The sequence below is a fragment of the Oncorhynchus tshawytscha genome, linkage group LG18 (genome assembly GCF_018296145.1).
Source record: "Oncorhynchus tshawytscha isolate Ot180627B linkage group LG18, Otsh_v2.0, whole genome shotgun sequence".
NCBI lineage: Eukaryota > Metazoa > Chordata > Actinopteri > Salmoniformes > Salmonidae > Oncorhynchus > Oncorhynchus tshawytscha.
The window spans coordinates 27737792-27765667 of NC_056446.1; the positions used below are offsets into that span (position 1 = coordinate 27737792).

Genomic DNA, 27876 nt, shown 5'->3' on the forward strand with positions numbered 1-27876 from the left:
CATGGCAACCATCGTTATGCACACCTGCTCCCCATCGTTATGCACACCTGGACTTCATCATTACCTTGATTACTTACCCTTTATTTATCTCTCAGTAGCCTCACTCTTAAGGCAGTATCGGTTTTGTTCACGTTCAGTACGCTTCTCCTGTTTTGTTTATCTGCTGATTCTCAGTATTAAACTCACCTTCTGTACCTGCTTCTGACTCCTAGTGTGTACGTTACACATAGGCTACAAAGCGAAATGTACTAACAATTTTCACCAAATGGCGCAGCGGTCTAAGGCACTGCATCTCAGTGCTAGAGGCGTCACTACAGATCCTGGTTCCAGGCTGTATCATAACCGGCCGTGATTGGGAGTCCCATAGGGCAGTGCACAATTGGCTCAGCGTCGTCCGGGTTAGGGTTTGGCCGGAAGAGGCCGTCATTGTAAATAGGATTTTTTTCTTAACTGACTTGCCTAGTTCAATAAAGGATAAATAAAACAAACAGATCAGACAGATCAATGTAGCATCCACAGCAGTGGCGGTCAGTGCTGTTTAAGATGAGGAAGGACCACTTTTTTTCATGAGCATGGCCTTATTCATTATTCATATTCCATTCACCCAGTTCATTGTAACATCAATAGGTTTAGGCTACGACATGATACTCAAATTTGCCCTATACCCATCATGAGGTTGCTACAAACTAGCCTATGAATAAAAGTTGACAATGTAGGTGCACACAGGTCAAGAAACAAATTTGATGTGACATTCAATACCGCCTTGCACACTCTTGCCATCTAGCTGATATAGGGTTTAATCATTTGTCTGTTTATCCCCGTTTTGTTCTGTTAGATTCGTTTAAGAAAGTTTTTCAACAAAACGGTGGAATGAATACACCCCTGATCATGCGTAAACAGAGCTCATTCTCATAACAACCATGTTGTATTCCTTCTCTTCCCTTCGCTTGTGGACTTCAATGCACAACAAAACAGCTGTATGTGACCAAGCGAAAAATCTTTTCCAAGCCAAACCTCTACAAACAGCCTACAATGTTGTCACCATATTAGCTAAAGTAACTAGCTAACATTGCATCCCTCTGTTTTGAGCAGGGTGTTTCATTAGGCTAAACTAGCTAGCTGCAGTTGCTAGCTAAGTAAGTGAAACTGAAAGTGAAAAAAAAACACAAAATGTTTGTGATTTATTTAGAATTCAAGGCACACTTAACCAGCATGGCTACCATAGAGTTCAGCAGGAATACGCCATCCCATCTGGTTTGGTCTTAGTGGGACTATCATTTGTTTTTCAACAGGACAATGACCCAAAACACACCTCCAGGCTGTGATGGGCTATTTGACCAAGAAGGAGAGTGATGGAATTCTGCATCAGATGACCTGGCCTCCACAATCACCCAACCTCAACCCAATTGAGATGGATTGGGATGATTCGGACTGCAGAGTGAAGGAAAATCGGCCAACAATTGCTCAGCAGATGTGGGAACTCCTTCAAGACTGTTGTAAAAGCATTCCAGATTAAGCTGGTTGAGAGAATGCATGTGTGCAAAGCTGTTATTTTTTAAATTTGACTAGGCAAGTCAGTTAAGAACAAATTCTTATTTTCAATGGCGGCCTAGGAACAGTGCATAACTGCCTTGTTCAGGGGCAGAATGACAGATTTTTACCTTGTCACCTACGGGATTCAATCTTGCAACCTTTCGGTTACAAATCCAACGCTCTAACCACTAGGCTACCTGTCACCCATTTAAGAAAGGGTGGCTACTTTGAAGAATCTCAGATATAAATGTTTTTATTTTATTTTTAATAACACTTTTTTTGTTACTACATGATTCCATATCTGTTATTTCTTACTGTTGATGTTTTCCCTACTCTACAATGTAGAAAATAGTAAAAAATAAAGAAAAACCCTTGAATAAGTATGTGATCTAAAACGTTTGACCGGTAGTGTATATAATAAATAAGGTTATTATGAAATGTCCATATCAACAATTGAAAGGACTGAAAAATGCAGTACAAATTTCAAAAGAAAATGCATTTAGGCCTACCTTTACTTGAAAAGGAACTACATTGGTGTGTCATTCAGAGTGATCCTCCAGTGACAGCAATGTAGGAGTCACAGAAGAACCCCGAGTCCATTATTTGATTCTGTATGCACACAGCAGGCCCACGGTGTTGTGGGAGAAGCATCCCCAGGGCCTCCTTCCATTTTCACTCTGACACAAAATGAGGAGTTACATTATTCCAATTTAGACATTTTTTAAAGTGCGGTATAGTCCATGTGTGAGTTCAAGGGATGACAGCGTCAAATTATGTAGACACGTCCAAATGTGCAGTGTTTACCCCAGGCAATACCCACACATCGTGTTTAGGCAATATGCATGTGCAGCAAAGCAACAAATGAAGCTACTTCAAGCTAGGCAAAGAAAGGCGACCTATGCTGACCCTGTCCATTAACAGTGACTGGAGTCAGGAACGGCCGCACGTGTCACCGATTTGAATCGGTGGAAAGGAAGGCATGAATAACCTGACTCCTTTCCTGAGAGATTGATGCAGTTTTAGCACATTTTGAGATGTTGAGCATAAAAACCACCAGAATCATTGAGAAAAAACATTACATTAAAAAAAATTATGGCAATTGTTTATATTATTTTTCTATTAAATTATCACAGGGTGAGCATTGCCTATCCTCCTGCCTGCCTGCGTGTGTGTGTGTGTGTGTGTGTGTGTGTGTGTGTGTGTGTGTGTGTGTGTGTGTGTGTGTGTGTGTGTGTGTGTGTGTGTGTGTGTGTGTGTGTGTGTGTGTGTGTGTGTGTGTGTGTGTGTGTGTGTGTGTGTGTGTGTGTGTGTGTGTGTGTGTGTGTGTGTGTTGTGTGTGTGTGTGTGTGTGTGTGTTTGTGTGTTTGTGTGTGTGTGTTTGTGTGTGTGTGGTGTGTGTGTGTGTGTGTGTGTGTGGTGGGGGTGGGGGGGGGAGGTGGTGGGAGTGGGGGTAATATAGATTAATATAGTCCATCCACACGTTGGCGCACTTGCTCTGGTTCGTTTTTGAACTGTTGCAGTTTATTAAAATTCTAAAAATGGGATTCAAGTTATTGTTCTCTATGATTAACAATGAAAAAATATATGCCTAGTTCTGCATGAAATGAGAACCAACAGTAGAATAATGCATTACGATGAGTAGCCTATTTTCTGAAAGGAAAAGAAAACCTAAAGTTAGATATTTTGAAGCTGTCAAAATTAACAATGTTATATCACACGAACGAATAAAAGTCTAGGCCTATAATCAAAGAAAATGTCATATTTGAGTTATTTTGTAAGAGTCAAAACACATTTAAAGGTTTAAAGGAGAATTTTGTCTGTGTAGCAGCGCGAGTTTGGGCAGGCTACTGTAGGTGCAGGACTGGTTGAAAATGCACAGGAGGTGCTTTGGAATCGACATGATTGACAGCTCTGCGTTGGTGACATCACTGTACGACAAAAAGCCTCGTTGGGGAAGAGAAGGCACCGATCAATTGGACTGCTAGTGTGCTGCACTCAGGAGAGAGAGGTTAATCTCCCACAGCCACACACTATACAGTCTGGTCTTCTACACCCGGTCTCTGCTAAACTTTATCTAAAAGTTCGCATTTGAAGATGTTCAACGACACTGCTTTATACTTAGATCCGTCCTGCCTACACCAGTCTGCTTCCTCCTCATAGATATAACTTTAGGCGATTTTTTTATTCTATTGACCAAGACGTCTCCAGATTCCCAGCTGCGGAGATATGTGCGAGAGAACGGGGTCGGAGCAGTGCACGGACTGTCTTTCGCTCGCAGAGGAAAAGCGTGGAATAAACACGAATTAATGTGGAATTTATTGGAGCCCAAAGCTGGAAGGACGACTGGACACAGCGCTTCCTTATCAGGTAAAACAAGTTAGAGGTATTCATTATTGAAGTCAATGACAACTTTTATATTTAGGGAAAAGTTGAGAAACTCTCATAAACTGTCCATCCGCTGAGTATTCTGGATCTAATAACCACGTTTCTTTTTTCCATTTTGTATTTATACATTTTTTTTTGCGGGAGGGGGTACATAAATTCCGAAACATACTGTACATACAACAATTAATACTGGTAGTATCTTAAGGATATGTACTTTTGATGTAGACCTAGATGTGTTTTGATGTCTTGTCTGCGCATTGGGGTACATATGGTCAGGATACGAACGTCAGATCTCACACCTGCGAGCCCCTTGAAGTAACTCTATCCCGCATGATTATAGTCATACATTGCCGTCAAAGCCTCACCAAATAGACGCTTGTAGCGCTATCTGACTGCTGCCACGACTGTATCTACTGGAGCCTTTTTGATGCCTACATTCTGTCATGCTTTGTGTGTTCTATGGTCTACGTGGTATTTCCTTTATACACCCCCACCAAACACTATCTCTTCTGTAATTGCAGACTTTTTGTCTGCCGTCTTCTCTCTGTCTTCTTCCAGTTTCTTTGATTTCTCCTTTCCTGTAGGCTACCACCCCCTTTTTGTTTGACAAATCTCTTTCATAACTTTCTCACCTTGATATTCTGGTGTTTTAGTTTTGCCGCTATAATGTTAAAAGATCAATCCCCTATTTCACTAAGCATAGCCCGCGGGGATGTTATTGCCAACCTTTATGTTCTTTACTTCAAAGTCACGTGTCTTTTCTTTTACACATTGCTATTATATGGAAGAAGAAACTATTTATCGCAGCTGGGCTGGGAGGAATTTTACAGTGAAGCTCCAATGTCTGTCGATAGCTGTCTGTGTGCTGTTTCGGCGGCGCATGTGTATTGACATAAACTGCTCTCCTCTCCTCGCAGGGACTAACTGACCATGGTCGCCGTGTTTCGTTCTCTCATGGTACTGCTGCTGGCTCAGGTGTTGCTGGGAGGCGCTGCGGGACTAATCCCCGAGGTTGGCCGGAGGAAGTACAGTGAGTCCGGGAAGCAGAGCCCGGAGCAGTCGGAGAACTTTCTCAACGAGTTCGAGCTGCGGCTCCTCAATATGTTCGGACTTAAGCGGAGGCCGAACCCGAGCAGACAAGCTGTGGTGCCTCAGTACATGGTGGACCTGTACCGTATGCATTCGTTGAACGGAGACCACAGCACTAAACGGCCCCGGAGCATGGGGAGGCACGCAGAGAGAGCCGCCAGCAAGGCCAACACGATTAGAAGCTTTCACCACGAAGGTACGTATTAGTGGCATATTTCACCTGGCAAGGTAGAGCACCTCTGCTCCCTCAGACATGTCAACCCTGTATTTAAACATGACTCAGAGTGTGAAGAGGATTTTCAAAGCAATTACCCTTTTTTTTATGACAGGCCCACTCATATCCTAACAGAGTGACACGCGTCAGGGACACACACCCTTCATAAGTAGATCATAAAATAACAAAGGGTAATTTAACAATGTAACGAGTAAAACCCATTATCGGGGTTCGACAGAGAAGTACTTGATGTGTAACTTTGAAGTGTAAAGTAGCCTAATCCCTGAAATATTCAGTGATGCAACCCGTTACCCGGAACATTCCATTGACTGTGCTATAACAGGCATCAAAACATCAAGGGTGGTGGGTGGTATCACAAGGGTCATTTGTTTCTTAATAATTGATGGTGTTTGCGTGGGCCCTGAAAACAGTTTTTCCAGACACGCACCACAGGAGAGGAATAAAGAAAGGGCGGTGTGCGTACGCAAGTGATAGTCATCGCCCTGCTGCTACTTCAATAACACACGACATGACATTACACTACACTGTCTACACACGCATTATGACAAAGGCCACTGTGGCAGACATAGCTCCGTCTCATTTTTAGACAGGACTAGTCAGTTCATTACTCATTTTGGTTTTGGGGGTGCGCGTTATCCTTTTCCAATCGCTCTCTCAATGCGCACTCAAATAATAGAACCACGTAATTAGGCGTACATACTTATTATGTAGCTACATATGCGTCGCGGACTGCGTGATTTTACATTAAAGCTACACATTTATATACCTCAGAAACACATGCAGACCAGATTATTGTTTCAGTTTGTGCCAATTGGTCTAAATGCTCAAATAAATATGAGGTATTTGATCCAAGAGTTGAACTGGAGGCACAAATTGACATTTTCTTTGGGTGATGTGAACTCTGGTGGTGTTTTTTGATTTGGTATTGTATCTGTACTATGTTGTATAATAGCAGTGGGTAGAGAGGTAGGCATGTGCTCAGAGGATGTCTAACCCTCTAGTCTAGTGTTACAAGGCAAATAGTTCATTTGGGCACTACATTTACAATGCTGCAACAAAACACACCAGAACAGTTAATAATGAAACATGAAACTTTTTCCCCCATGCTTTTTGTACAGTCTATCTGATAGTACCTGTCTTTGGCTCTAGCTCCAGTAGTGTACGGTACCCAATGTGTCCATGGATGGCCTTCTACACAGACTCCAGAGTGTTGCACTGCACAAGAAAGTTTCCACCCAGTGAATGACTCATTGGAGTGGTTGGGTCAGGATGGGTGGCTGGTTGGTAGTTCTCCTCTCCTGAGGCCTGGTAGGGATGACACCCAGTGGACTAACTGACACACTACAAACACCACTGACACTACAAACACCACTGACACTAAAAACACCACTGAAACACTAAAAACACCACTGAAACACTACAAACACCACTGACATACTTCAAACATCACTGGCACTACAAACACCACATAAATACTACAAACACCACTGACACACTACAAAACCACACAGGTATGGTGACGGGGACTGAGACCACTCCCTCCACTAGTGTAAACCTCCGCTTGACCTTAATTGTAGCCATTTGGGATACATTTCAGCCATGTTCAGTTGTTTACCGTTGCATCCTCCTGTCTTTTCATCCAATGCTCCAGCGCAGCACGGTTTGGGGTATTTTGATTGTTCCTATGGTAGAGGGGGGGTGGGGGGTCCTATATGTTTAATATACGTGTAGCTACACATGTAAACCATAATGTCAAAGCCTGAAGCCTTATCCATTCTTCACATCTGTTCCGTGATATTCATTTCAGAGAGGCAATTCATTTCTGTAATATCGGTTTTAAATTGTATTTAGTTATTTTTGCCAAACAGAACATTTCCAGGCCTAACTCAGTAACCGGCTGCCATAGACAGCAGAGATGAAGGACCTGATATTAGCCGTTATCTTTTGTTTTGGCCCACAGAGAGCCAAGAAATTAGGAATGTTGATACACTCATATCTGTGCTTCACAACTCTTAGACAAGCCCCAACATGTTGTTCACACAGTGCATGCAGTACCTCCTTCACTCACACAGCAGGGTTCTGGATAGAGAGAGAGAGGGAGACAGGGGAGGGGGAGAGAAAAGAGAGAACGATTTGGAGCTAAAGAGAGAGAGAGGGGGATTTGGGGTGCGGAGAGAGAGGGATTTTGGAGTGAGTGTGCGAAAGAGAGAAGGAGAGAAGGGGTTTGAAGGAGAGAAATAGGGAGAAGGGGTTTGAAGGAGAGAAGGAGAGAAGGGGTTTGAAGGAGAGAAATAGAGAGAATGGGTTTGAAGGAGAGAAGGAGAGAAGGGGTTTGAAGGAGAGAAATAGAGAGAAGGGGTTTGAAGGAGAGAAGGAGAGAAGGGGTTTGAAGGAGAGAAATAGAGAGAAGGGGTTTGAAGGAGAGAAGGGGTTTTCCCACATCAATAAGGATTGATGGGTGTAATTGAGGTCTTTGTGCTTCTGGAGGGAGATTTAGGATGAAGGGGGTGGAATTTCCTAAATGCCTCCTTTGAAAACGCCCTGAGTTCAAAGTTCGTGTTTATTTTACCACTCCAAACAGATAACAAGCATGTCTTTGTGCCATCTGTAAAACACTTAAAGGTAAATGTAAAAAGTTTGACTACAATCAAGAAAATATAAGTGCTGACATTGACATATGTATCCGAAATTTGTTTTACACACTAATGTTAGTAATTCATTCTCAATCAGGCCAAATATACACACAGGAATAAAATGTGTATGTATAGACTGCTACAAAAAGGTGTAAAAAACATAAAGATAAATGATCCATACAGATAAATGAGCCATACTTCCCTATGGCCCGTAATTATGTCATAATAATCTAGCTTTGATGATTCCATTATGGACGACAATTCCTTTTTCCACACATTCAATAATAACAGCACTCCATCATGTAGCAGCCACATCCTAAAGGGCAGCACATTCTCCATGGCATTTAGTGGCCTCGCATGCATAATGGTTAGATGCTATCACTGGTCTTTGCTAGATCTTATCAACATTGGAACACCACTGCTTTGATGTCATGACATTTACTCTGATGAAATCTATGAATCTGACCATATTGCAGCTGGATGGTTATAACGGTTAGCTTTAGCCTCCACTGGATTTAGTGAGTGTGTGTATGATGACATGAATGACAACTATGTCTCTGTGGAAAGAATACCAGTTTGTCAGGACAGTAAACCTTTGTCAATCTTCTTCCCTGTTCCTGTATAATCTATAAAGACATACATGTTTGCCTCTACATTTTTTACATTGCAGCATGCTCTCCGTGTGAGCACTGTATCATTACTGGCTGTCCTCCATTCCCAGTAACTTTCTCCACGGAGTTACTCTACCACCTTTATCAACACAACCTTTGCAGTAAAAAAAAAGCATGTCCTGATCTTAGACATAAATGTCTATATCAACATCATCCACTGACCCTAGCTCTCTCCTTCTCCTCTCTTGTAGAGTCCATGGAGGCTCTGGCCAGTCTGAAGGGCAGGACAACCCAGCAGTTCTTCTTCAACCTCACCTCCATCCCTGGAGAAGAGCTTATCACCTCTGCAGAGCTCCGGGTATACAGGGACCAGGTCCTGGGGGCCACAGCAGCTCCCACCAGTAACACCAGTCACAACAGCAGTAACAGCTCCAGGACCAGTTCTGGTGGCTTCCATCGTATCAACGTGTACGAGGTGTTTGGAGCCCCTGCGTCTCCCCGTGGGGAACCCCTGACACGCCTTTTGGACACGCGGCTGGTGCAGGACTCTCTGAGCCGCTGGGAGAGCTTTGACGTCAGCCCCGCCGTGTCACAGTGGACCTCCGGGGGGCGCCACAACCACGGCTTCCTGGTTGAGATGCTCCACCCAGACACCCTGGAGGGCGAAGAGGGCCAAAGACAGAGACGACACGTCAGGGTAAGCCGCTCCCTCCACGGGGACCAGGACTCATGGCCCCAGGCTCGCCCCCTGCTGGTGACCTATGGTCATGACAGGCAGGGGAATGCGGTGCTACACAGGGACAAGAGACAGGCAGCAGGCCACAGGAAACAGAGGAAGAAGCACCAACACAAGGCCAACTGCCGCAGACATGCCCTCTACGTGGACTTCAGCGACGTGGGCTGGAATGAGTGGATAGTTGCACCCCCTGGCTACCATGCCTTCTACTGCCACGGGGAGTGCCCCTTCCCATTGGCCGACCACCTCAACTCCACCAACCACGCCATCGTTCAGACGCTGGTCAACTCTGTGAACTCCAACATCCCCCGGGCGTGCTGCGTGCCCACAGAGCTCAGCCCCATATCACTGCTCTATCTGGATGAGTATGAGAAGGTCATCCTCAAAAACTACCAGGATATGGTGGTGGAGGGGTGTGGCTGCCGGTGAGACACACCGAGACAGAAGGATGGAGGGATGGAGAGACTCAGAAAGAGAGAGAGAGGGAGGTTATATGGACACCCGGTTTCCCAATGAAGATGTTTTATTTATATGACAGAAAAGACACAAACATAGCTATTTTGGAAGAAGATTAAAAAACAAATATATATGAATATATTTATGTCTACTTAAAGTTGGGAAAAAAATAAATATTTTACTCAGAGGAATAATCCTTTACTGGTTTTGAAAATGTATTTCTGATGTACACTTTTCGAAATGGGTGCAATACCACATGAAGTACAATGCTCAGATTTTTATTTGTATTTATTTCTATTATAACCACTTTATTTGTAAATAAATAATGTGTATTTATCATGAGAAAACACTTTGGTTGCTCCAATTGTCCCCCAACTTGTCCAGCTGACTTTCCAATTCGTGTTTAAAAGCATTCAAATCAAACTAAGGATGTCACGGGGTCAAAAGTAGCAGAACCTCTCCCACATAAATTAGCCACAAAATAACAGAGAAGACAAGGTTAAAAGCTAACTCTCTAACAGTGGATGCCAAGATGAAGCATTTACACCTCTTATGATAAACGTACAGTAACTGGAGCCTGGCGGTGTGTTTTGAAAGGGTCAGTGTAAGTGATGTAATGGTCTGCAGTGGGGTACAGAATCACAGAAGGGTCCAAGGCTGCTACATCTATACAGATGTTATAAGGTCTCCGGGGAGGACTGGGAAAACACAGCGAGATGTTTTCCTCCAATAGGTTTACATGGCATTGCACAGATCCCTGGGAAGGAAACCAGAGGTAAAAATGAACCCCTGGGAATAGTTCATTTTCTTAACTTGAGAGAAAGAGAGAGAGGGGGGAAGTAGGGAGAGAGAGAAAGAAAACCAACAAGCTGAGTTGTGTGTCAGTGTGTGAGGGATTTGTATTGTGTCTGTGCTGTGCTGTGCTAGGCTGGGCTGTGCTGTGCTGTGAGTTTGTTGACTGTGCGATTTGAGACATGACAGGCTGCAAGCTAAGACACAAGGACTACAGCTGCTTTAATTAATAAAGACAAACAAACAAACACACAGACACAGGTGTCCCTGCTCCATATGCACATGCTCAGGCACATTGTCCCACTTTTGGCTGCCTTCTTCTGTTGTGGTTTTGGCAACAGTGGGAATAGTTCTGTTAAGCTCCATTATACCTGGTTCTAACTTGCGTCCTTTGTCCTGATCTTGTCCACATTCTGATTGTGCCCACATTTTTTGACAATAAAAAACTGATCTGATTGTGATCAGAGGTAGTCAGACACGTCTAGATATCTTACTAGTGTAAATCAATCTGGACAGTGAAACTATTTAAATGATCATTATTCCACCCTCTAAATTCTTTGACAGGTGGCACCATTGACTGATTACATCAATATGTGTCTAACGATAGATAGATAAATATGATTTAGAAAGAAAAGCTGTGAAATAATTAGCATAAAGGAAGGGACCAGGAAATATGTCCACAATGCAGATACAATGGACGGATAACCGACCCATTTTAATACTATATGTAGACATATTTCTGTAAAGGTTGGCACAATAAGAATATAGACAAGATCAGGACAAAGGACCCATGTTAGCACCAGGTATAAACAGGGCTTTAGAATGAATGAACACTAACGAACAAAACTCCAAGTGACAAACAATGGGATTAATGCTCATATTTTATTCATATGGACAGATAATGGCAGGATGGGATGGCAAAAACAAAACATATCATATGTCCAAGACAGAGCACAGACATAAAGGTTAGAATTAATATCTTAATACTTTTATTGTTCTCAGAGAAGTAATGCAATCACTAGCCTACATGGAGTGACTCGGAATAGTCCTAAAAGAGACAGATGAAATACATACCGGAGCCACACTGGCGGGGTAGATAATGAGAGAGTGAGAAAAAGAGAGAGCGAGAGAGGAAAGGTTGTGGAGTTTGACAGACTGTTTTCTGCTGTGTTTGCATTAGACAGAGTTTGGAACGGAACACAAGGCAGTTCAAGAAGCTCTAAATATAATGTTTTTATACGAGCGCACATTGGAACCATGGAATGTTGGTTTTAAACTCAGACACATGCATGCACTCACTGGCAGAGAGCAGCCCAACATGGTTGTTTTTTCAATCAGCAAAGACTTTTCTGGTAGGCTTTTTCTTGTGGGGAAACAATCCATTTTAACAAATATAAGCTTTCAACTTAAGTTCATCTATCGTTTAATAGTACCGGAGTTCCATTTCCAAACGGCTGTATAATGGTGAAATGTCTTATCCTTAAGCCCCTAAGTCCTAAGATAACAACTTTCACTCATTCTCTGATGTTTTGCCATTGTGTATATTGAGAAGTCATTGTGCAACAGACAGATGTTATTTTTATTTTTTTAACCTTTATTTAAGCAGGGAGTCACCATTGAGACCAGTCTCTTTTTCACAAGTGAGTCCTGCATATACAATTTCATGAGACAAAAACAAAAATCTAATACAATATAAAACAAGTAAAATACAGCAAAACACACATATTTAAGAAAAACTATTACATTCCTCAGTAAAAAGATGACCTAATACCTAATCTTACCCAGCACCCACCTGGGTGATGCAACAAGCAGCCATTTTGTGCTAGAGCAGTTCCGGTCCATCAGTTTCAATCCCCTGGCCTACACATGTTATTTAATTTTACCTTGCATCCGTTCCCTCGAGAGTTCTCATCTGGTGTCCATTTCTGTAGTGTAGACCCCAACCACAGAACTCAGAGCAGCACATGGTCCCCCCCTATAGCCCTGCCAGTAGCACCACCCGTATGCCTGCCTGCCTGCCTGCCTGCCTGCCTGCCTCCCTCCCTGCCTGCCTGCCTGCCTGCCTGCCTGCCTGCCTGCCTGCCTGCCTGCCTGCCTGCCTGCCTACATCCCTGTCTGCCTACCTGCCTGCCTCCCTCCCTGCCTGCCTGCCTGCCTGCCTGCCTCCCTCCCTGCCTGCCGCCCTGTCTGCCTTTCAGCCTGTCTGCCTTTCAGCCTGTCTGCGTGCGTGCCTGCCTGCCTGCCTCCCTCCCTCCCTGCCTGCCTCCCTGTCTGCCTACCTGCCTGCCTGCCTGCATCCCTGTCTACCTACCTGCCTGCCTGCCTCCCTGTCTACCTACCTGCCTGCCTCCCTGTCTGTCTGTCTGTCTGCCTGCCTGCCTGCCTGCATCCCTGTCTGCCTACCTGCCTGCCTGCCTGCATCCCTGCACCTGCCTGCCTGCCTCCCTGCCTGCCTGCCTGCCTGCCTGCCTGCCTGCCTCCCTCCCTCCCTCCCTCCCTCCCTCCCTCCCTCCCTCCCTCCCCCTCCCTCCCTCCCTCCCTCCCTCCCTCCCTCCTTCTCCCTCCCTCCCTACCTTGCCACAGCGCACCATTTTAATGGACTTCAGGAGGAAGTCACTTCGCTGACAAAGTTAATGAAAATGTGATGAAAATCAACTAAATGTTCAACAGTAAAACTTTACACCCCCCAAAAAAACTGAACTGCCAACACTTTTAGGTCGGAAGAGGCGAGAGGGGGTTGGAAGAAAATGCCTGTGTTAAAACAATGTTAGATTTAATGGTTTGCCTTTATAGCTACAGTCTATAAACCTTTCATTGGATTGGGGGGAAATACTGCTCCCAGGGTGGGGGACACGTGGGGTGTACTCCTGAATGTTGCCCCCCTTGCCCCCTAATCCAACTCCACTTGGTTCCGGTACTCTGTGTCAGCCAGTGTTTCTCACCCCCCAGGGGCTGGCTTTAGGGCCAGGTTTATATCAGCAACCCCCCCTTCCACCCCACCCCACCTCCTCCCCTTCCACTCCTAGGGGACCAAGGTTAGAGGTCACAGTAATGATCTACTATGACTCACTTCTACCACAGCTCTGACTAGCAGACTTGTCACTTTGCCATAAGCTGTTTGTGACAATGCAGAGTGAAACTCCAGTTCTATTAGGGTAGACTACCATGAGCACTGCACACTGTCTGATAAGACTGTGTGTGTATATTTCTGTTATGCCCATGTATTATGGTTTAGCTAAAAACAACTGTGAGATATGCTGTGTGAGATATGCTTGGTTTAAAGGGGTCCTCCTTCACCTGCTACACAGGCCTCAAACTAAATCCCTCTCCAAACTCAAAGCTGGTTATTTTCTTCCTTTTCTGAGCATCTGGTAAATAAGTTAAAGGTGTGTTTCTCTGTTTTTGTTTACACACAACAGAACAGCTGCAGAACTGATGAGAATAACATAGAGAGAGAGGAGAGAGGGACTCTCCCTCTCTAACTGGCATGGCAGGCCCATTCGTTTAGCTGTGTGCAAACCACACCGAAAGTATCTGCAGCCCCAACAACCAAAATCATAAGGGTTCTGAAATCAGATTTCCAGATTTCTGGCAGTGCTGTATTTGGAAAGTGTGCGGCGTGCCGTGCACCTTTGATGAAGCGAAGTGCTCCGTCCGTCGCTATGGGAGATCTCGGCCCCGGCCTCTCGCCAGGCAGGGTGGGGCGCTTGTGACTCTTTCTTCTTCTTTTTGTCTTTTTTTCTTCATGTGCTGCACGCTAATTTTAGAGGTGGTGCACTGCACATGGTGTTTTTTCTGTTTTCCGAGAAGCATCCGTGAGATGACGTCCAGCATAGCTGAAACTGTGGCATCTGTGCTGCAGCTCTGAACACATCAAACAGGCCCTCGTTTGTCCACACAGTCAACAGGAGAAACAAATATGGAAATGGATTTTCCAGAATGACTGGGAGAGATGATAGTACTTATTCTTATATAGTATTTTATTCCATTGTGTGTGTGCGTGTTCATGGTTTTACTATCCTTGTGGGGACCAGAAGTCCTAATAAGGATAGCAAAAAAACAAGTGAACATTTTAACAAGGAAAAAGGCTATTTTAGGCTTAGGGGTTAGATATAGGGTTAAGGTTAGGCTTAGGCTTAGGGGTTAGCTATAGGGTTACAATTAGGGTTAAGGGTTAGGTTTAGGTTTAGGATTAGGGTTAAGGTTAGGGTTAGGGTTAGGTTTAAGTTTAGGTTTAGGGGTTAGCTATAGGGTTAAGGTTACAATTAGGGTTAAGGGTTAGGTTTGGATTTGGGTTTGAGGTTAAGGTTAGGGTTAGGGTTAGGGGTTAGCTATAGGGTTAAGGTTACAATTAGGGTTAAGGGTTAGGTTTGGATTTGGGTTTGAGGTTAAGGTTAGGGTTAGGGTTAGGGGTTAGCTATAGGGTTAAGGTTACAATTAGGGTTAAGGGTTAGGTTGTGATTTGGGTTTGAGGTTAAGGTTAGGGTTAGGGTTAGGGTTAGGGTTAGATTTAGGGTTAGGTTTAGGTGTAGGGTTAGGGTTAGGGGTTAGGTTTTGAAATGGGAATCAATTGTTTGGTATCCACAAGAAAAGTAAAACAAATGTGTGTGTGCCTTCTCGTGGTAGTGGAGCTCAGCCACAGTGCACTGTCAAGGGCCTACTCATTCTAGAAGAGGCTACATTGTTAAAGACTTCACCTCAAGGCAACGTGGATGGACATGAGTCTATTCCAGGCAGCCAGTGTATTCATGATGGACTCACCAATAGGCAAACAGGGATCCATGTTTTATAGTTTTATATTCTGAACTGACCAATTCATCCTCCAGCTAAAGACCACATTACAGGAGTCTTCACAAAAAAACCTTGGCTTACTCACCTCAACATTAAGTCTTGTCACAGTTTCTCCTGTGAGTTGCCATGTTGCGTGGATCTGTCGCTCTCTCCAGGTCCCAACTGGATCTAGAATCAACAGACTGAAAAAACAAAATGTTTATTTAAAAAAACACTTTATAAATACATGATTTAGTATTTATTTATTCAACCTGTATTTCGGAAGATAAGTCTTTAAGATGATATTTTACAATAATGTCCATATTATATAAGGTCAAAAACTACTCTCATTTTCAGAGTAACTTCCCCAGCACTGATGTCACACAGGTCAAAAACTACTCTCATTTTCAGAGTAACTTCCTCAGCACTGATGTCACACAGGTCAAAAACGACTCTCAGACTTGTCGAAGGTTGATGGCCTTAGGTTGATCATGTCTAAAAAGACCAAGGCTGAGAAGACCCTGACTTGATAACAGTGTCTTGGGTAACGCTTCTTACGGTCTAAACAGGGGGCAAAGTTCAAGGTGCAAAATCAGGTTTTTATTCAATTGTAGGTACTACAAAGGTTGGAAAGATACCCCCCCCCCCAAAAAAACCCACTGTCAGAAAAATAGTTTCCTAAATCGAAAGGAATAGACCTAAGTAGGCATTTCTATCAACTCACCCGGAACAGGTGGGGGTCTAACAGGCTCTGTCCAGTCTTCCCCTGTGAATAGACAAGAAATTTAACTATTTAAAGGGGGAAATGTGGGTTGGACATAGAGCACCAAGGCCTCAAAATAGTGTACATATCATCAGCGGTCTAAGGCACTGCATCTCAGTGGCAGAGGCGTCGTTACAGTCCTTGGTTCGAATCCAGGCTGTATCACATCCAGCCGTGATTTGGAGTCCCATAGGGCGGCGCACACTTGGCCCAGGGTCGTCCGGTTTTGGCCGGGGTAGGGTGTCATTGTAAATAAGAATCTGTTCCTAACTGACTCGCCTAGTTAAATAAATAATTACAATATTAACCAGGGAATTGTTACCCAATAGTGCCCTCAGACAGTTTTCTTACCCTTCGACTTATTCCACATTTTGTTGTTACAGCCTGAATTCAAAATCTATTCAATATTTTTTTTCTTCGCCCATCTACAAATAACGCCCCATAATGACAAAGTGAAAATATGTTTAAAAATGTGTGCAATTTTTTTGCAAATGAAATACAGAAATGTCTAATTTACAGTACCAGTCAAAAGTCTGGACCCACCTACTCATTCAATGGTTTTTATTTATTTGTACTATTTTCTACATTGTAGAATAAAAGTGAAGACATCAAAACTATGAAATAACATTTGGAATCATGTAGTAACAAAAAACATGTTAAACGAATCAAAATATATTTTATATTTGAGATTCTTCATTTGTAGCCACCCTTTGCCTCGATGACAACTTTACACACTCTTTGCATTCTCAAATCAAATCAAATTTTATTTGTCACATACACATGGTTAGCAGATGTTAATGCGAGCGTAGCGAAATGCTTGTGCTTCTAGTTCCGACAATGCAGTAATAACCAACAAGTAATCTAACTAACAATTCCAAAACTACTGTCTTATACACAGTGTAAGGGGATAAAGAATATGTACATAAAGATATATGAATGAGTGATGGTACAGAGCAGCATAGGCAAGATGCAGTAGATGGTATCGAGTACAGTATACACATATGAGATGAGTATGTAAACAAAGTGGCATAGTTAAAGTGGCTAGTGATACATGTATTACATAAGGATGCAGTCGATGATATAGAGTACAGTATATACGTATGCATATGAGATGAATAATGTAGGGTAAGTAACATTATATAAGGTAGCATTGTTTAAAGTGGCTAGTGATATATTTACATCATTTCCCATCAATTCCCATTATTAAAGTGGCTGGAGTTGAGTCAGAGTCAGTGTCAGTGTGTTGGCAGCAGCCACTCAATGTTAGTGGTGGCTGTTTAACAGTCTGATGGCCTTGAGATAGAAGCTGTTTTTCAGTCTCTCGGTCCCAGCTTTGATGCACCTGTACTGACCTTGCCTTCTGGATGATAGCGGGGTGAACAGGCAGTGGCTCGGGTGGTTGATGTCCTTGATGATCTTTATGGCCTTCCTGTAACATCGGGTGGTGTAGGTGTCCTGGAGGGCAGGTAGTTTGCCCCCGGTGATGCGTTGTGCAGACCTCACTACCCTCTGGAGAGCCTTACGGTTGTGGGCGGAGCAGTTGCCGTACCAGGCGGTGATACAGCCCGCCAGGATGCTCTCGATTGTGCATCTGTAGAAGTTTGTGAGTGCTTTTGGTGACAAGCCAAATTTCTTCAGCCTCCTGAGGTTGAAGAGGCGTTGCTGCGCCTTCTTCACGATGCTGTCTGTGTGAGTGGACCAATTCAGTTTGTCTGTGATGTGTATACCGAGGAACTTAAAACTTGCTACCCTCTCCACTACTGTTCCATCGATGTGGATCGGGGGGTGTTCCCTCTGCTGTTTCCTGAAATCCACAATCATCTCCTTAGTTTTGTTGACGTTGAGTGTGAGGTTATTTTCCTGACACCACACTCCGAGGGCTTTCACCTCCTCCCTGTAGGCCGTCTCGTCGTTGTTGGTAATCAAGCCTACCACTGTTGTGTCGTCCGCAAACTTGATGATTGAGTTGGAGGCGTGCGTGGCCACGCAGTCGTGGGTGAACAGGGAGTACAGGAGAGGGCTCAGAACGCACCCTTGTGGGGCCCCAGTGTTGAGGATCAGCGGGATGGAGATGTTGTTGCCTACCCTCACCACCTGGGGGCGGCCCGTCAGGAAGTCCAGTACCCAGTTGCACAGGGCAGGGGTCGAGACCCAGGGTCTCGAGCTTGATGACGAGTTTGGAGAGTACTATGGTGTTGAATGCTGAGCTGTAGTCGATGAACAGCATTCTCACATAGGTATTCCTCTTGTCCAGATGGGTTAGGGCAGTGTGCAGTGTGGTTGAGATTGCATCGTCTGTGGACCTATTTGGGCGGTAAGCAAATTGGAGTGGGTCTAGGGTGTCAGGTAGGGTGGAGGTGATATGGTCCTTGACTAGTCTCTCAAAGCACTTCATGATGACGGCAGTGAGTGCTACGGGGCTGTAGTCGTTTAGCTCAGTTACCTTAGCTTTCTTGGGAACAGGAACAATGGTGGCCCTCTTGAAGCATGTGGGAACAGCAGACTGGTATAGGGATTCTCTCAACCAGCTTCACCTGGAATGCTTTTCCAACAATCTTGAAGGAGTTCCCACATATGCTGAGCACTTGTTGGATGCTTTTCCTTCACTTTGCGGTCCAACTCATCCCAAAACATCTCAATTGGGTTGAGGTCAGGTGCTTGTGGAGACCAGGTCATCTGATGCAGCACTCCATCACTCTCCTTCTTGTTCAAATAGCCCTTACACAGCATGGAGTTGTGTTGGGTCATTGTCCTGTTGAAAAACAAATGATATACTAAGCGCAAACCAGATGGGATGGCGTATCGCTGCAGAATGCTGTGGTAGCCACGCTGGTTAAGTGTGCCTTGAATTCTAAGCACCCCCACACCATCCCACCCCTCTTCCATGCTTCAAGGTGGGAAATACACATGCAGAGTTTATCCGTTCACCTACTCTGCGTCTCACAATGACACAGCGGTTAGAACCAGAAATCTCACATTTGGACTCATCAAACCAAAGGACAGATTTACACTGGTCTAATGTTCATTGCTTGTGTTTCTTGGCCCAAGCAAGTCCTTCCTCTTATTGGTGTCCTTCAGTAGTGGTTTCTTTGCAGCAATTCGAGGCCTGATTCACGCAGTCTCCTCTGAACAGTTGATGTTGAGATGTGTCTGTTACTCTGTGAAGTATTTATTTGGGCTGCAATTTCTGAGGCTCTAATGAACTTATCCTCTGCAGCAGAGGTGATTCTGGGTCTTCCTTTCCTGTGGCGGTCCTCATGAGAGCCAATTTTAGCATAGAGCTTGATGGTTTTTACGACTGCACTTGAGGAAACGTTCAAAGTTCTTGAAATGTTCCAAATTGACTTTAATGTCTTAAAGTAATGACTGTTGTTCCTTTTTACTTATTTGAGCTGTTCTTGCAATAATATGGACTTGATATTTTACCAAATATGGCTATCTTCTGTATACCACCCCTACCTTGTCACAACACAACTTTTTGGCTCAAATGCATTAAGAAGGAAGGAAATTCCACAAATGAACTTTTAACGAGGCACAATGCCAAGAGTGTGCAAAGCTGTCAAGGCAAAGGGTGGCTACTTTAAAGAATCTCAAATATAACATATATTTTCATTTGCTTAACTTAACTTAACTTTTTTGGTTACTACAGTGGGGCAAAAAAGTATTTAGTCAGCCACCAATTGTGCAAGTTCTCCCACCTAAAAAGATGAGAGAGGCCTGTAATTTTCATCATAGGTACACTTCAACTATGACAGACAAAATGAGAAAAAAAATCCAGAAAATCACATTGTAGGATTTTTTATGAATTTATTTGCAAATTATGGTGGAAAATAAATGACTTTACCCCAGTCCTCAGCAGTCCAGTCCCTGTACCTTTTGCAGAATATCAGTCTGTCCCTGATGTTTTTCTTGGAGAGAAGTGGCTTCTTTGCTGCCCTTCTTGACACCAGGCCATCCTCCGAAAGTCTTCTCCTCACTGTGCGTGCAGATGCACTCACACCTGCCTGCTGCCATTCCTGAGCAAGCTCTGTACTGGTGGTGCACCAATCCCGCAGCTTAATCAACTTTAGGAGATAGTCCTGGCGATTGCTGGACTTTCTTGGGCGCCCTGAAGCCTTCTTCACAACAATTGAACCTCTCTCCTTGAAGTTCTTGATGATCCGATAAATGGTTGATTTAGCAATATCCTTGCCTGTGAAGCCCTTTTTGTGCAAAGCAATGATGACTGCACGTGTTTCCTTGCAGGAAACCATGGTTGACAGAGAAAGAACAATGATTCCAAGCAACAGCCTCCTTTTTATGCTTCCAGTCTGTCATTCAAACTCAATCAGCATGACAGAGTGATCTCCAGCCTTGTCCTCGTCAACACTCACACCTGTGTTAACGAGAGAATCAATGACATGATGTCAGCTGGTCCTTATGTGGCAGGGCTGAAATGCATTTTTTGGGGGGATTCAGTTAATTTGCATGGCAAAGAGGGACTTTGCAATTAATTGATATTCATCTGATCACTCTTCATAACATTCTGGAGTATATGCAAATTGCCATCATACAAACTGAGGCAGCAGACTTTGTGAAAATTAATATTTGTGTCATTCTCAAAACTTTTTCCCAAACTTTTGACTGGTACAGAACATAAGTATTCATACCCCTGAGTCAATACTTTGGAGAAGCACCTTTGGCAGTGATGACAACTGTGAGTCTTTCTGGGTAAGTCTCTAAGAGCTTTCCACACCTGGATTGTGCAACATTTGCCATTATTCTTTTCAAACTTCTTCAAACTCTGCCAAATTGGTTGTTGATCATTGCTAGACAACCATATACAGGTCTTGCCATAGATTTTCAAGTAGATTTATGTCAAAACTGTAACTTGGCCACTCAGGAACATTCACTGTCTTCTTAGTAAGCAACTCCAGCATAGATTTGGCCTTGTGATTTAGGTTATTGTCCCGCTGAAAGGTGATTTCATCTCCCTGTTTAAACCAGGGTTTTCTCTATGATCTTGCCCGTGCTTAGCTCCATACCATTTATTTTTTATCCTGAAAAACGTCCCAGTCCTTAGCGATGACAAGCATGTCAATAACATGATGCAGCCACCACTAAGCTTGAAAATATGAATAGTGGTACTCAGCGATGCTTGTATTGGATTTGTCCCAAACATAACACTTTAAATTTAGGACAAAAAGTGAATTGCTTTGCCACATTTTTAAAGTATTACTTTAGTGCCTTGTTGCAAAAAAGCATTAATGTTTTGGAATATTTTCATTCTGTACAGGCTTACTTCTTTTCACTCTGTCAATTAGTTTAGTATCGTGGAGTCACTACAATGTTGTTGATCCATCCTCAGTTTTCTCCTATCACAGTCATTAAACTCGGTAACTGTTTTAAAGTCACCATTGGCCTCATGGTGAAATCCCTGAGAGGTTCCCTACCTCTCCAGCAACTGAGTTAGGAAGGACGCCTGTATCTTTGTTGTGATTGAGTGTATTGCCAAAGTGAAATGAATAACTTCACCATGCTCAAAGAGATATTCAGTGTTTCTTTTTTTCTCTTTTTCCCCCATTGGAAAACCTCCCTTGTCTTTGCGGTTGAATCTGTGTTTAAAATTCACTTGTCGACTGAGAGACCTTACAGATAATTGTATGTGTGGGAAATAGAGATGAGGTAGTTATTCAAAAATCATGTTAAACAATATAATTGCACACAAAGTGAGTCCATGCAACTTATTGTGACTTGTTATTTAAGCAACTTTTTCCTCCTTAACCTATTTAGGTTGGCCATAACAAAGCTTGAATACTTATTGACTCAAAACAATTCAGCTTTTCTATTTTAATTCATTTGTATACATTCTTTAAAAACATAATTCCACTTAGACTCTATGGGGTAATATGTGTAGCCCAGTGACAAAATTGAGTCTGTAACACAACAAAATGTGGAAAAAGTCAAGGGGTGTGAATACTTTCTGAAGCTACTTGAAAGGACTTTCTATATCAATGTCTTCTATAGATGACGGACCTGGCCATCTTGTTATGAGTACACCAGAGGAGGCTGGTGTGAGGAGACATAGGAGGACAAACTCGTTGTAATGGCTGGAATGGATTAATGGATCGTATCAAACACATCATACATATGGAAACTACATATTTGACTCCTTTCCATGGAATCCATTCCAGTCATTAAAATGCGCCTGTCTTCCTATAGCGCCTCCCACCAGCCTCCTCTGGAGCACACAGATTATAAACATGGGGCCTTTATCATCTTGCTTCAGCCAGTAGATGGCAACAACCAATCTGTTACAATAATGTGACCTATCATCCACTTGAGAGATAGTTAGTCTGAGCTGTGAATGACCAAGTCATGACTTGCATCTATAGTGCATTCGGAAAGTATTCAGAGGCCCTGACTTTGTCCACATTTTGTTACATTACAGCCTTATTCTACAATTTATTAAATACATTTTTCCGTCATCAATCTACAAACAATACCCCATAATGACAAAGTGAAAACCTTATTTATATAAGTATTCAGACCCTTTGCTAAGAGGCTCAAAATTGACCTCAGGTGCATCCTGTTTCCATCTATTATCCTTGAGATGTTTCTACAACTTTATTGGTAAATGTAATGGATGATTTGGAAAGGCACACACCTGTCTATATAAGGTCCCACAGTTAACAACGCATGTCACAGCAAAAACCAAGACATGAGGTCAAAGGAATTGTCCATAGAGCTGTGAGACAGGATCTGGGGAAGTGTACCAAAACATTTCTGCAGCATTGAAGGTCCCCAAGAACACAGTGGCCCCCATCATTCTTAAATGGAAGACATTTGGAACCACCAAGACTCTTCCAAGAGCTGGCCATCCGGCCAAACTGAACAATCGGAGGAGAAGGGCCTTGGTCAGCGGTTCAATCTGACAGAGATCCAGAGATCCTCTTTGGAGATGGGAGAACCTTCCAGAAGGACAACCATCTCTGCAGCACTCCACCAATCAGGCCTTGAAGGTAGAGTGGTCAGATGGAAGCCATTCCTCAGTAAAAGGCACTAGACAGCCAGCTTTGTATTTTGGCAAAAGGCACCTAAAGGACTCTCAGACCATGAGGAACAAGATTCTCTGATCTGATGAAACCAACATTGAACTCTTTGGCCTAACTGCCAAGCTTCACGTCTGGAGGAAACCTGGCACCATCCCTACGGTGAATCATGGTGGTGGCAGCATCATGCTGTGGGGATGTTTTTCAGCGGTGAATGAAGCAAAGTACAGAGAGATGCTTGATGAAAACCTGCTCCATAGCGCTCAGGACCTCAGACTGGGGCGAAGGTTGACCTTCCAACAGGACAACAACCCTAAGCACACAGCCAAGACAACACAGGAGTGGCTTCAGGACAAGTCTTTGAATGTCTTTGAGTGGCCCAGCCAGAGCCCGGACTTGAACCTGAACATCTCTGGAGAGACCTGAAAATAGCTCCCCATCCAACCTGACAGAGCTTGAGAGGATCTGCAGAGAAGAATGGGAGAAACTCCCCAATTACAGGTGTGCCAAGCTTGTAGCCTCATACCTGTGAAGACTCAAGGCTATAATCTTTGCCGAAGGTGACTCAACAAAGTACTGAGTAAAGGGTTTGAATAGTTATGTAAATGTGATTAAAAAACAACAACATTTGCTGTAATGCGTCTGTGTGTAGCTGGTGTGATGAGTCAGGCACAGGACAGCAGATGTGAGTAATGAAAGCAATTTTACTCCATAATATAACAATACATGTCGTATAAATACAAATACAGACCGCAAGAAACAATTACTCACAAACAAACATGGGGGAACAGAGGGTTAAATAATGTAAGTAATTGGGGAATTGAAACCAGGTGTGTAAGACAAAGACAAAACAAATGGAAAATGAAAAGTGGATCGGCGATGGCTAGAAGGCCGGTGATGTCAACCGCCGTACGCCGCCCGAACAAGGAGAGGGACTGACTTCGGCGGAAGTCGTGACATTTGCAAAAAAATCGATAAACCTGTTGTTGCTTTGTCATTATGGGGTATTGTGTGTAGATTGATGAGGGGGAAAAAACGAATCAATCAAAATGAGTGTAAGGCTATAGTGTAACAAAATGTGGAAAAATACTTTCTGAATGCACTGTATATAGCAGTAAACTTCAATTCAAAGAACTCTACGTTGTAAGGTGGTAACTCACAGTGGGGTTTAGTCTTTTACTGGGAGTGCAAGATTTTGAATGGGACAATAGCAGTGGTCAAGCTCACTAAGATATGTTCCATCTTGGAACCAAAGCTTTCATGATATTTATATTCCTCACTTCTGTTCTGATTTGATTGAAGATGGAGATTAGGGACTGTGGCCTGTCTTTGGGAACCCAACTCCAAAAAAGCTAAAGATTGGCAGCAGTGGTGTTCTTTTGTGGAAGACTAGGAATGAAGAAGATGAATTCATTCTGACTAGAATATCATTGTTCAGAAACTTGACATCTTGAAGCCATCTTGCCATTTTAAAACTGCCTTTGCCGAACTCTGTCTATCCCTGCAAGGCTCTGAAAGGGACCTGTTGTGAAGGGAGGTTTAGGGCCCTCAGTTGGTGGTCTATGAGAAAAACCTGGTCCTGGACCACGTGTCTTAGAGCAGATCACCGTGGGGTCCAGACCAGATGCGGAGTGTAAAGCAACTGGCTTCCTGGGTGGTTTTGGAGGAATCCACTCGCCACATTCTTCTCATTAACATAATACGCTTTGTATAAACGGCCAGGTCGGTGCGTTTAAGGCTCCACATTCCTCTCCTCTCCTCCTCTTCGTCCTCGTCCTCCTCCTCCTCTTGCTTTCCGTCCTTCTTTCTCCTCTCTCTCCTCCTCCTCCCCCTCCTCCTCTTCCTCCTCCTCCCCCTCCTCCTCTCCCCCTCCCTCTCCTCCTGCTCTCCTTCCCCTCTCCTCTCCACCTCCCATCCTCCTACCTCTTCCCCCTCCCTCTCCTCCTTCTCTCCTCTCATGTCTCCCCTCTCCCTCTCCCCCCCTCCCTCTCCTCCTGCTCTCCTCTCATGTCTTCTCTACTCCCCTCTCCTCTCCACCTCCCATCCTCCTACCTCTTCCCCCTCCCTCTCCTCCTTCTCTCCTCTCATGTCTTCTCTACTCCCCTCTCCTCTCCACCCCCTCCCTCTCCTCCTGCTCTCCTCTCATGTCTTCTCTACTCCCCTCTCCTCTCCACCTCCCATCCTCCTACCTCTTCCCCCTCCTCCTCCTCCTCCTTCTCTCCTCTCATCTCTTCTCTACTCCCCTCTCCTCTCCACCCCCCCCTCCCTCTCCTCCTGCTCTCCTCTCATGTCTTCTCTCTCCCCTCTCCTCTCCACCTCCCATCCTCCTACCTCTTCCCCCTCCTCCTCCTCCTCCTTCTCTCCTCTCATCTCTTCTCTACTCCCCTCTCCTCTCCACCTCCCCCTCCCCCTCCTCCTCCTCCTTCTCTCCTCTCATCTCTTCTCTACTCCCCTCTCCTCTCCACCTCCCCCCCCTCCTCCTCCTCCTCCTGCTCTCCTCTCCACCTCCCCCTCCCCCTCCTCCTCCTCCTTCTCTCCTCTCATCTCTTCTCTACTCCCCTCTCCTCTCCACCTCCCCCTCCCCCTCCTCCTCCTCCTCCTTCTCTCCTCTCATCTCTTCTCTACTCCCCTCTCCTCTCCACCTCCCCCTCCCCCTCCTCCTCCTCCTTCTCTCCTCTCCTCTCATCTCTTCTCTACTCCCCCTCCCTCTCCTCTCCCCTCCCCCCTCCCCCTCCTCCTCCTCCTCCTTCTCTCCTCTCATCTCTTCTCCTCCCCTCTCCTCTCCACCTCCCCCTCCCCCTCCTCCTCCTCCTTCTCTCCCTCTCCTCTCATCTCCACTCCCCTCTCCTCTCCCCTCCCCTCCCCCTCCCCCTCCTCCTCCTCCTCCTTCTCTCCTCTCATCTCTACTCCCTCTCCTCTCCTCTCCCCTCCCCTCCCCCTCCTCCTCCTCCTCCTTCTCTCCTCTCATCTCTTCTCCTCCCCTCTCCCTCCACCTCCCCCTCCCCCTCCTCCTCCTCCTTCTCTCCTCCCTTCATCTCTTCTCTACTCCCCTCTCCTCTCCTCTCCCCCTCCCCCTCCTCCTCCTCCTCCTGCTCTCCTCTTTGGTTAGTCTCTGTGTTTCATTAGCTGGGTATATTGTCACAGCTCTCAGTGCTGGAGAGAAGTCATGGGGATAGAAATGTTTCATGTTTCTTCCTCCTGCAGGTACGCCTATGGCCTCGTACAGTCTGTTCCACTCTTCAGAAACAACCCTGAGTGATCTTGGCTGTGCCTGAAGTCAACACATATTTGTACATTTTTTAAATGTATTTTTATGTTGTAGTTATTTAGGAAAGTTATTTTCCAGTACGTGCGTATACTGTAACAAAGGTGCAGAAACATGAAAAAAAGCCGGTATATCATAAGCCAACATGACATAAAAGCCAGTACATCATAAGCAAAACTATGCTTTTAATAAGTAGTGCTTTAGGCACTAACTAACCCAATGTACTGTAGCATTAACACTTGAGCTCAGAGCTGGTTGTGACTTGTGAGAGGTAAAGCTGGTTGTGACTTGTGAGAGGTAAAGCTGGTTGTGACTTGTGAGAGGTAAAGCTGGTTGTGACTTGTGAGAGGTAAAGCTGGTTGTGACTTGTGAGAGGGAAAGCTGGTTGTGACTTGTGAGAGGTAAAGCTGTGACTTGTGAGAGGTAAAGCTGGTTGTGACTTGTGAGAGGGTAAAGCTGGTTGTGACTTGTGAGAGGTAAAGCTGGTTGTGAAAGCTGGTTGTGACTTGTGAGAGGGAAAGCTGGTTGTGACTTGTGAGAGGGAAAGCTGGTTGTGACTTGTGAGAGGTAAAGCTGGTTGTGACTTGTGAGAGGTAAAGCTGGTTGTGACTTGTGAGAGGAAAGCTGGTTGTGACTTGTGAGAGGTAAAGCTGGTTGTGACTTGTGAGAGGTAAAGCTGGTTGTGACTTGTGAGAGGTAAAGCTGGTTGTGACTTGTGAGAGGTGCTGGTTGTGACTTGTGAGAGGTAAAGCTGGTTGTGACTTGTGAGAGGTAAAGCTGGTTGTGACTTGTGAGAGGTAAAGCTGGTTGTGACTTGTGAGAGGTAAAGCTGGTTGTGACTTGTGAGAGGTAAAGCTGGTTGTGACTTGTGAGAGGGAAAGCTGGTTGTGACTTGTGAGTGGTAAAGCTGGTTGTGACTTGCGCAGGACCAGGTTCCAGGGGCCCCAGCTGCTCTCCCTTCTCTCTCTCTCTCTCTCTCTCTCTCTCTCTCTCTCTCACACTTTTTCTGTCTCTCTCTCTCTCTCTCTCTGAGTCGGTCTGTCCCACAGCCTGCCTCACAACACACACACACACACACACACACACACACACACACACACACACACACACACACACACACACACACACACACACACACACACACACACACACACACACACACACACACACACACACACACACACAGTGTGCGGCAAAGTCTGCCTCACTGCACTTCCTGTGAGTCACTTCCTCTCCTCTCCTGTCCCAGCCCTGCACCTGCGGTCCCCTGGGTGATGTCATGGCAGGTTTTCCTTCTGGAGTCGCACTAAGCACACTCTTCGTCTGGCCCAGTGTGCGTGCGTGCATCAGTGCATTTGGCCCAGACATCAGTCAGTAGACCCTGGGTGAATGCAGCATTTCATGGCTTCAGTGATGAACTCTTACACAAGGCAGGGCATGAGAGAGAGAGAGAGAGAGAGAGAGAGAGAGAGAGAGAGAGAGAGAGGAGAGAGAGACAGAGAGAAGGAAGAGACCATACAAGGAGGAGGACAGAAAGGTGGAGCACAGTAGGTGGAACTGGAAAGCTATGACATAAA

The 27876-nt window shown here is 44.7% G+C and overlaps 1 protein-coding gene across 1 annotated transcript; it reads left to right on the top strand.

Moving 5' to 3' along the window:
- Window positions 1-3468: 3468 nt before the first annotated feature.
- On the top strand, window positions 3469-10025 carry LOC112217819 (bone morphogenetic protein 2). The gene is made up of 3 exons (XM_024378374.2): window positions 3469-3900; window positions 4836-5203; window positions 8738-10025. Exons 2-3 carry the CDS (start codon window positions 4849-4851, stop codon window positions 9649-9651), a joined length of 1269 nt encoding a protein of 422 aa, XP_024234142.1. The 5' UTR covers window positions 3469-3900; window positions 4836-4848; the 3' UTR covers window positions 9652-10025.
- The last annotated feature ends 17851 nt before the right edge of the window (window positions 10026-27876 follow it).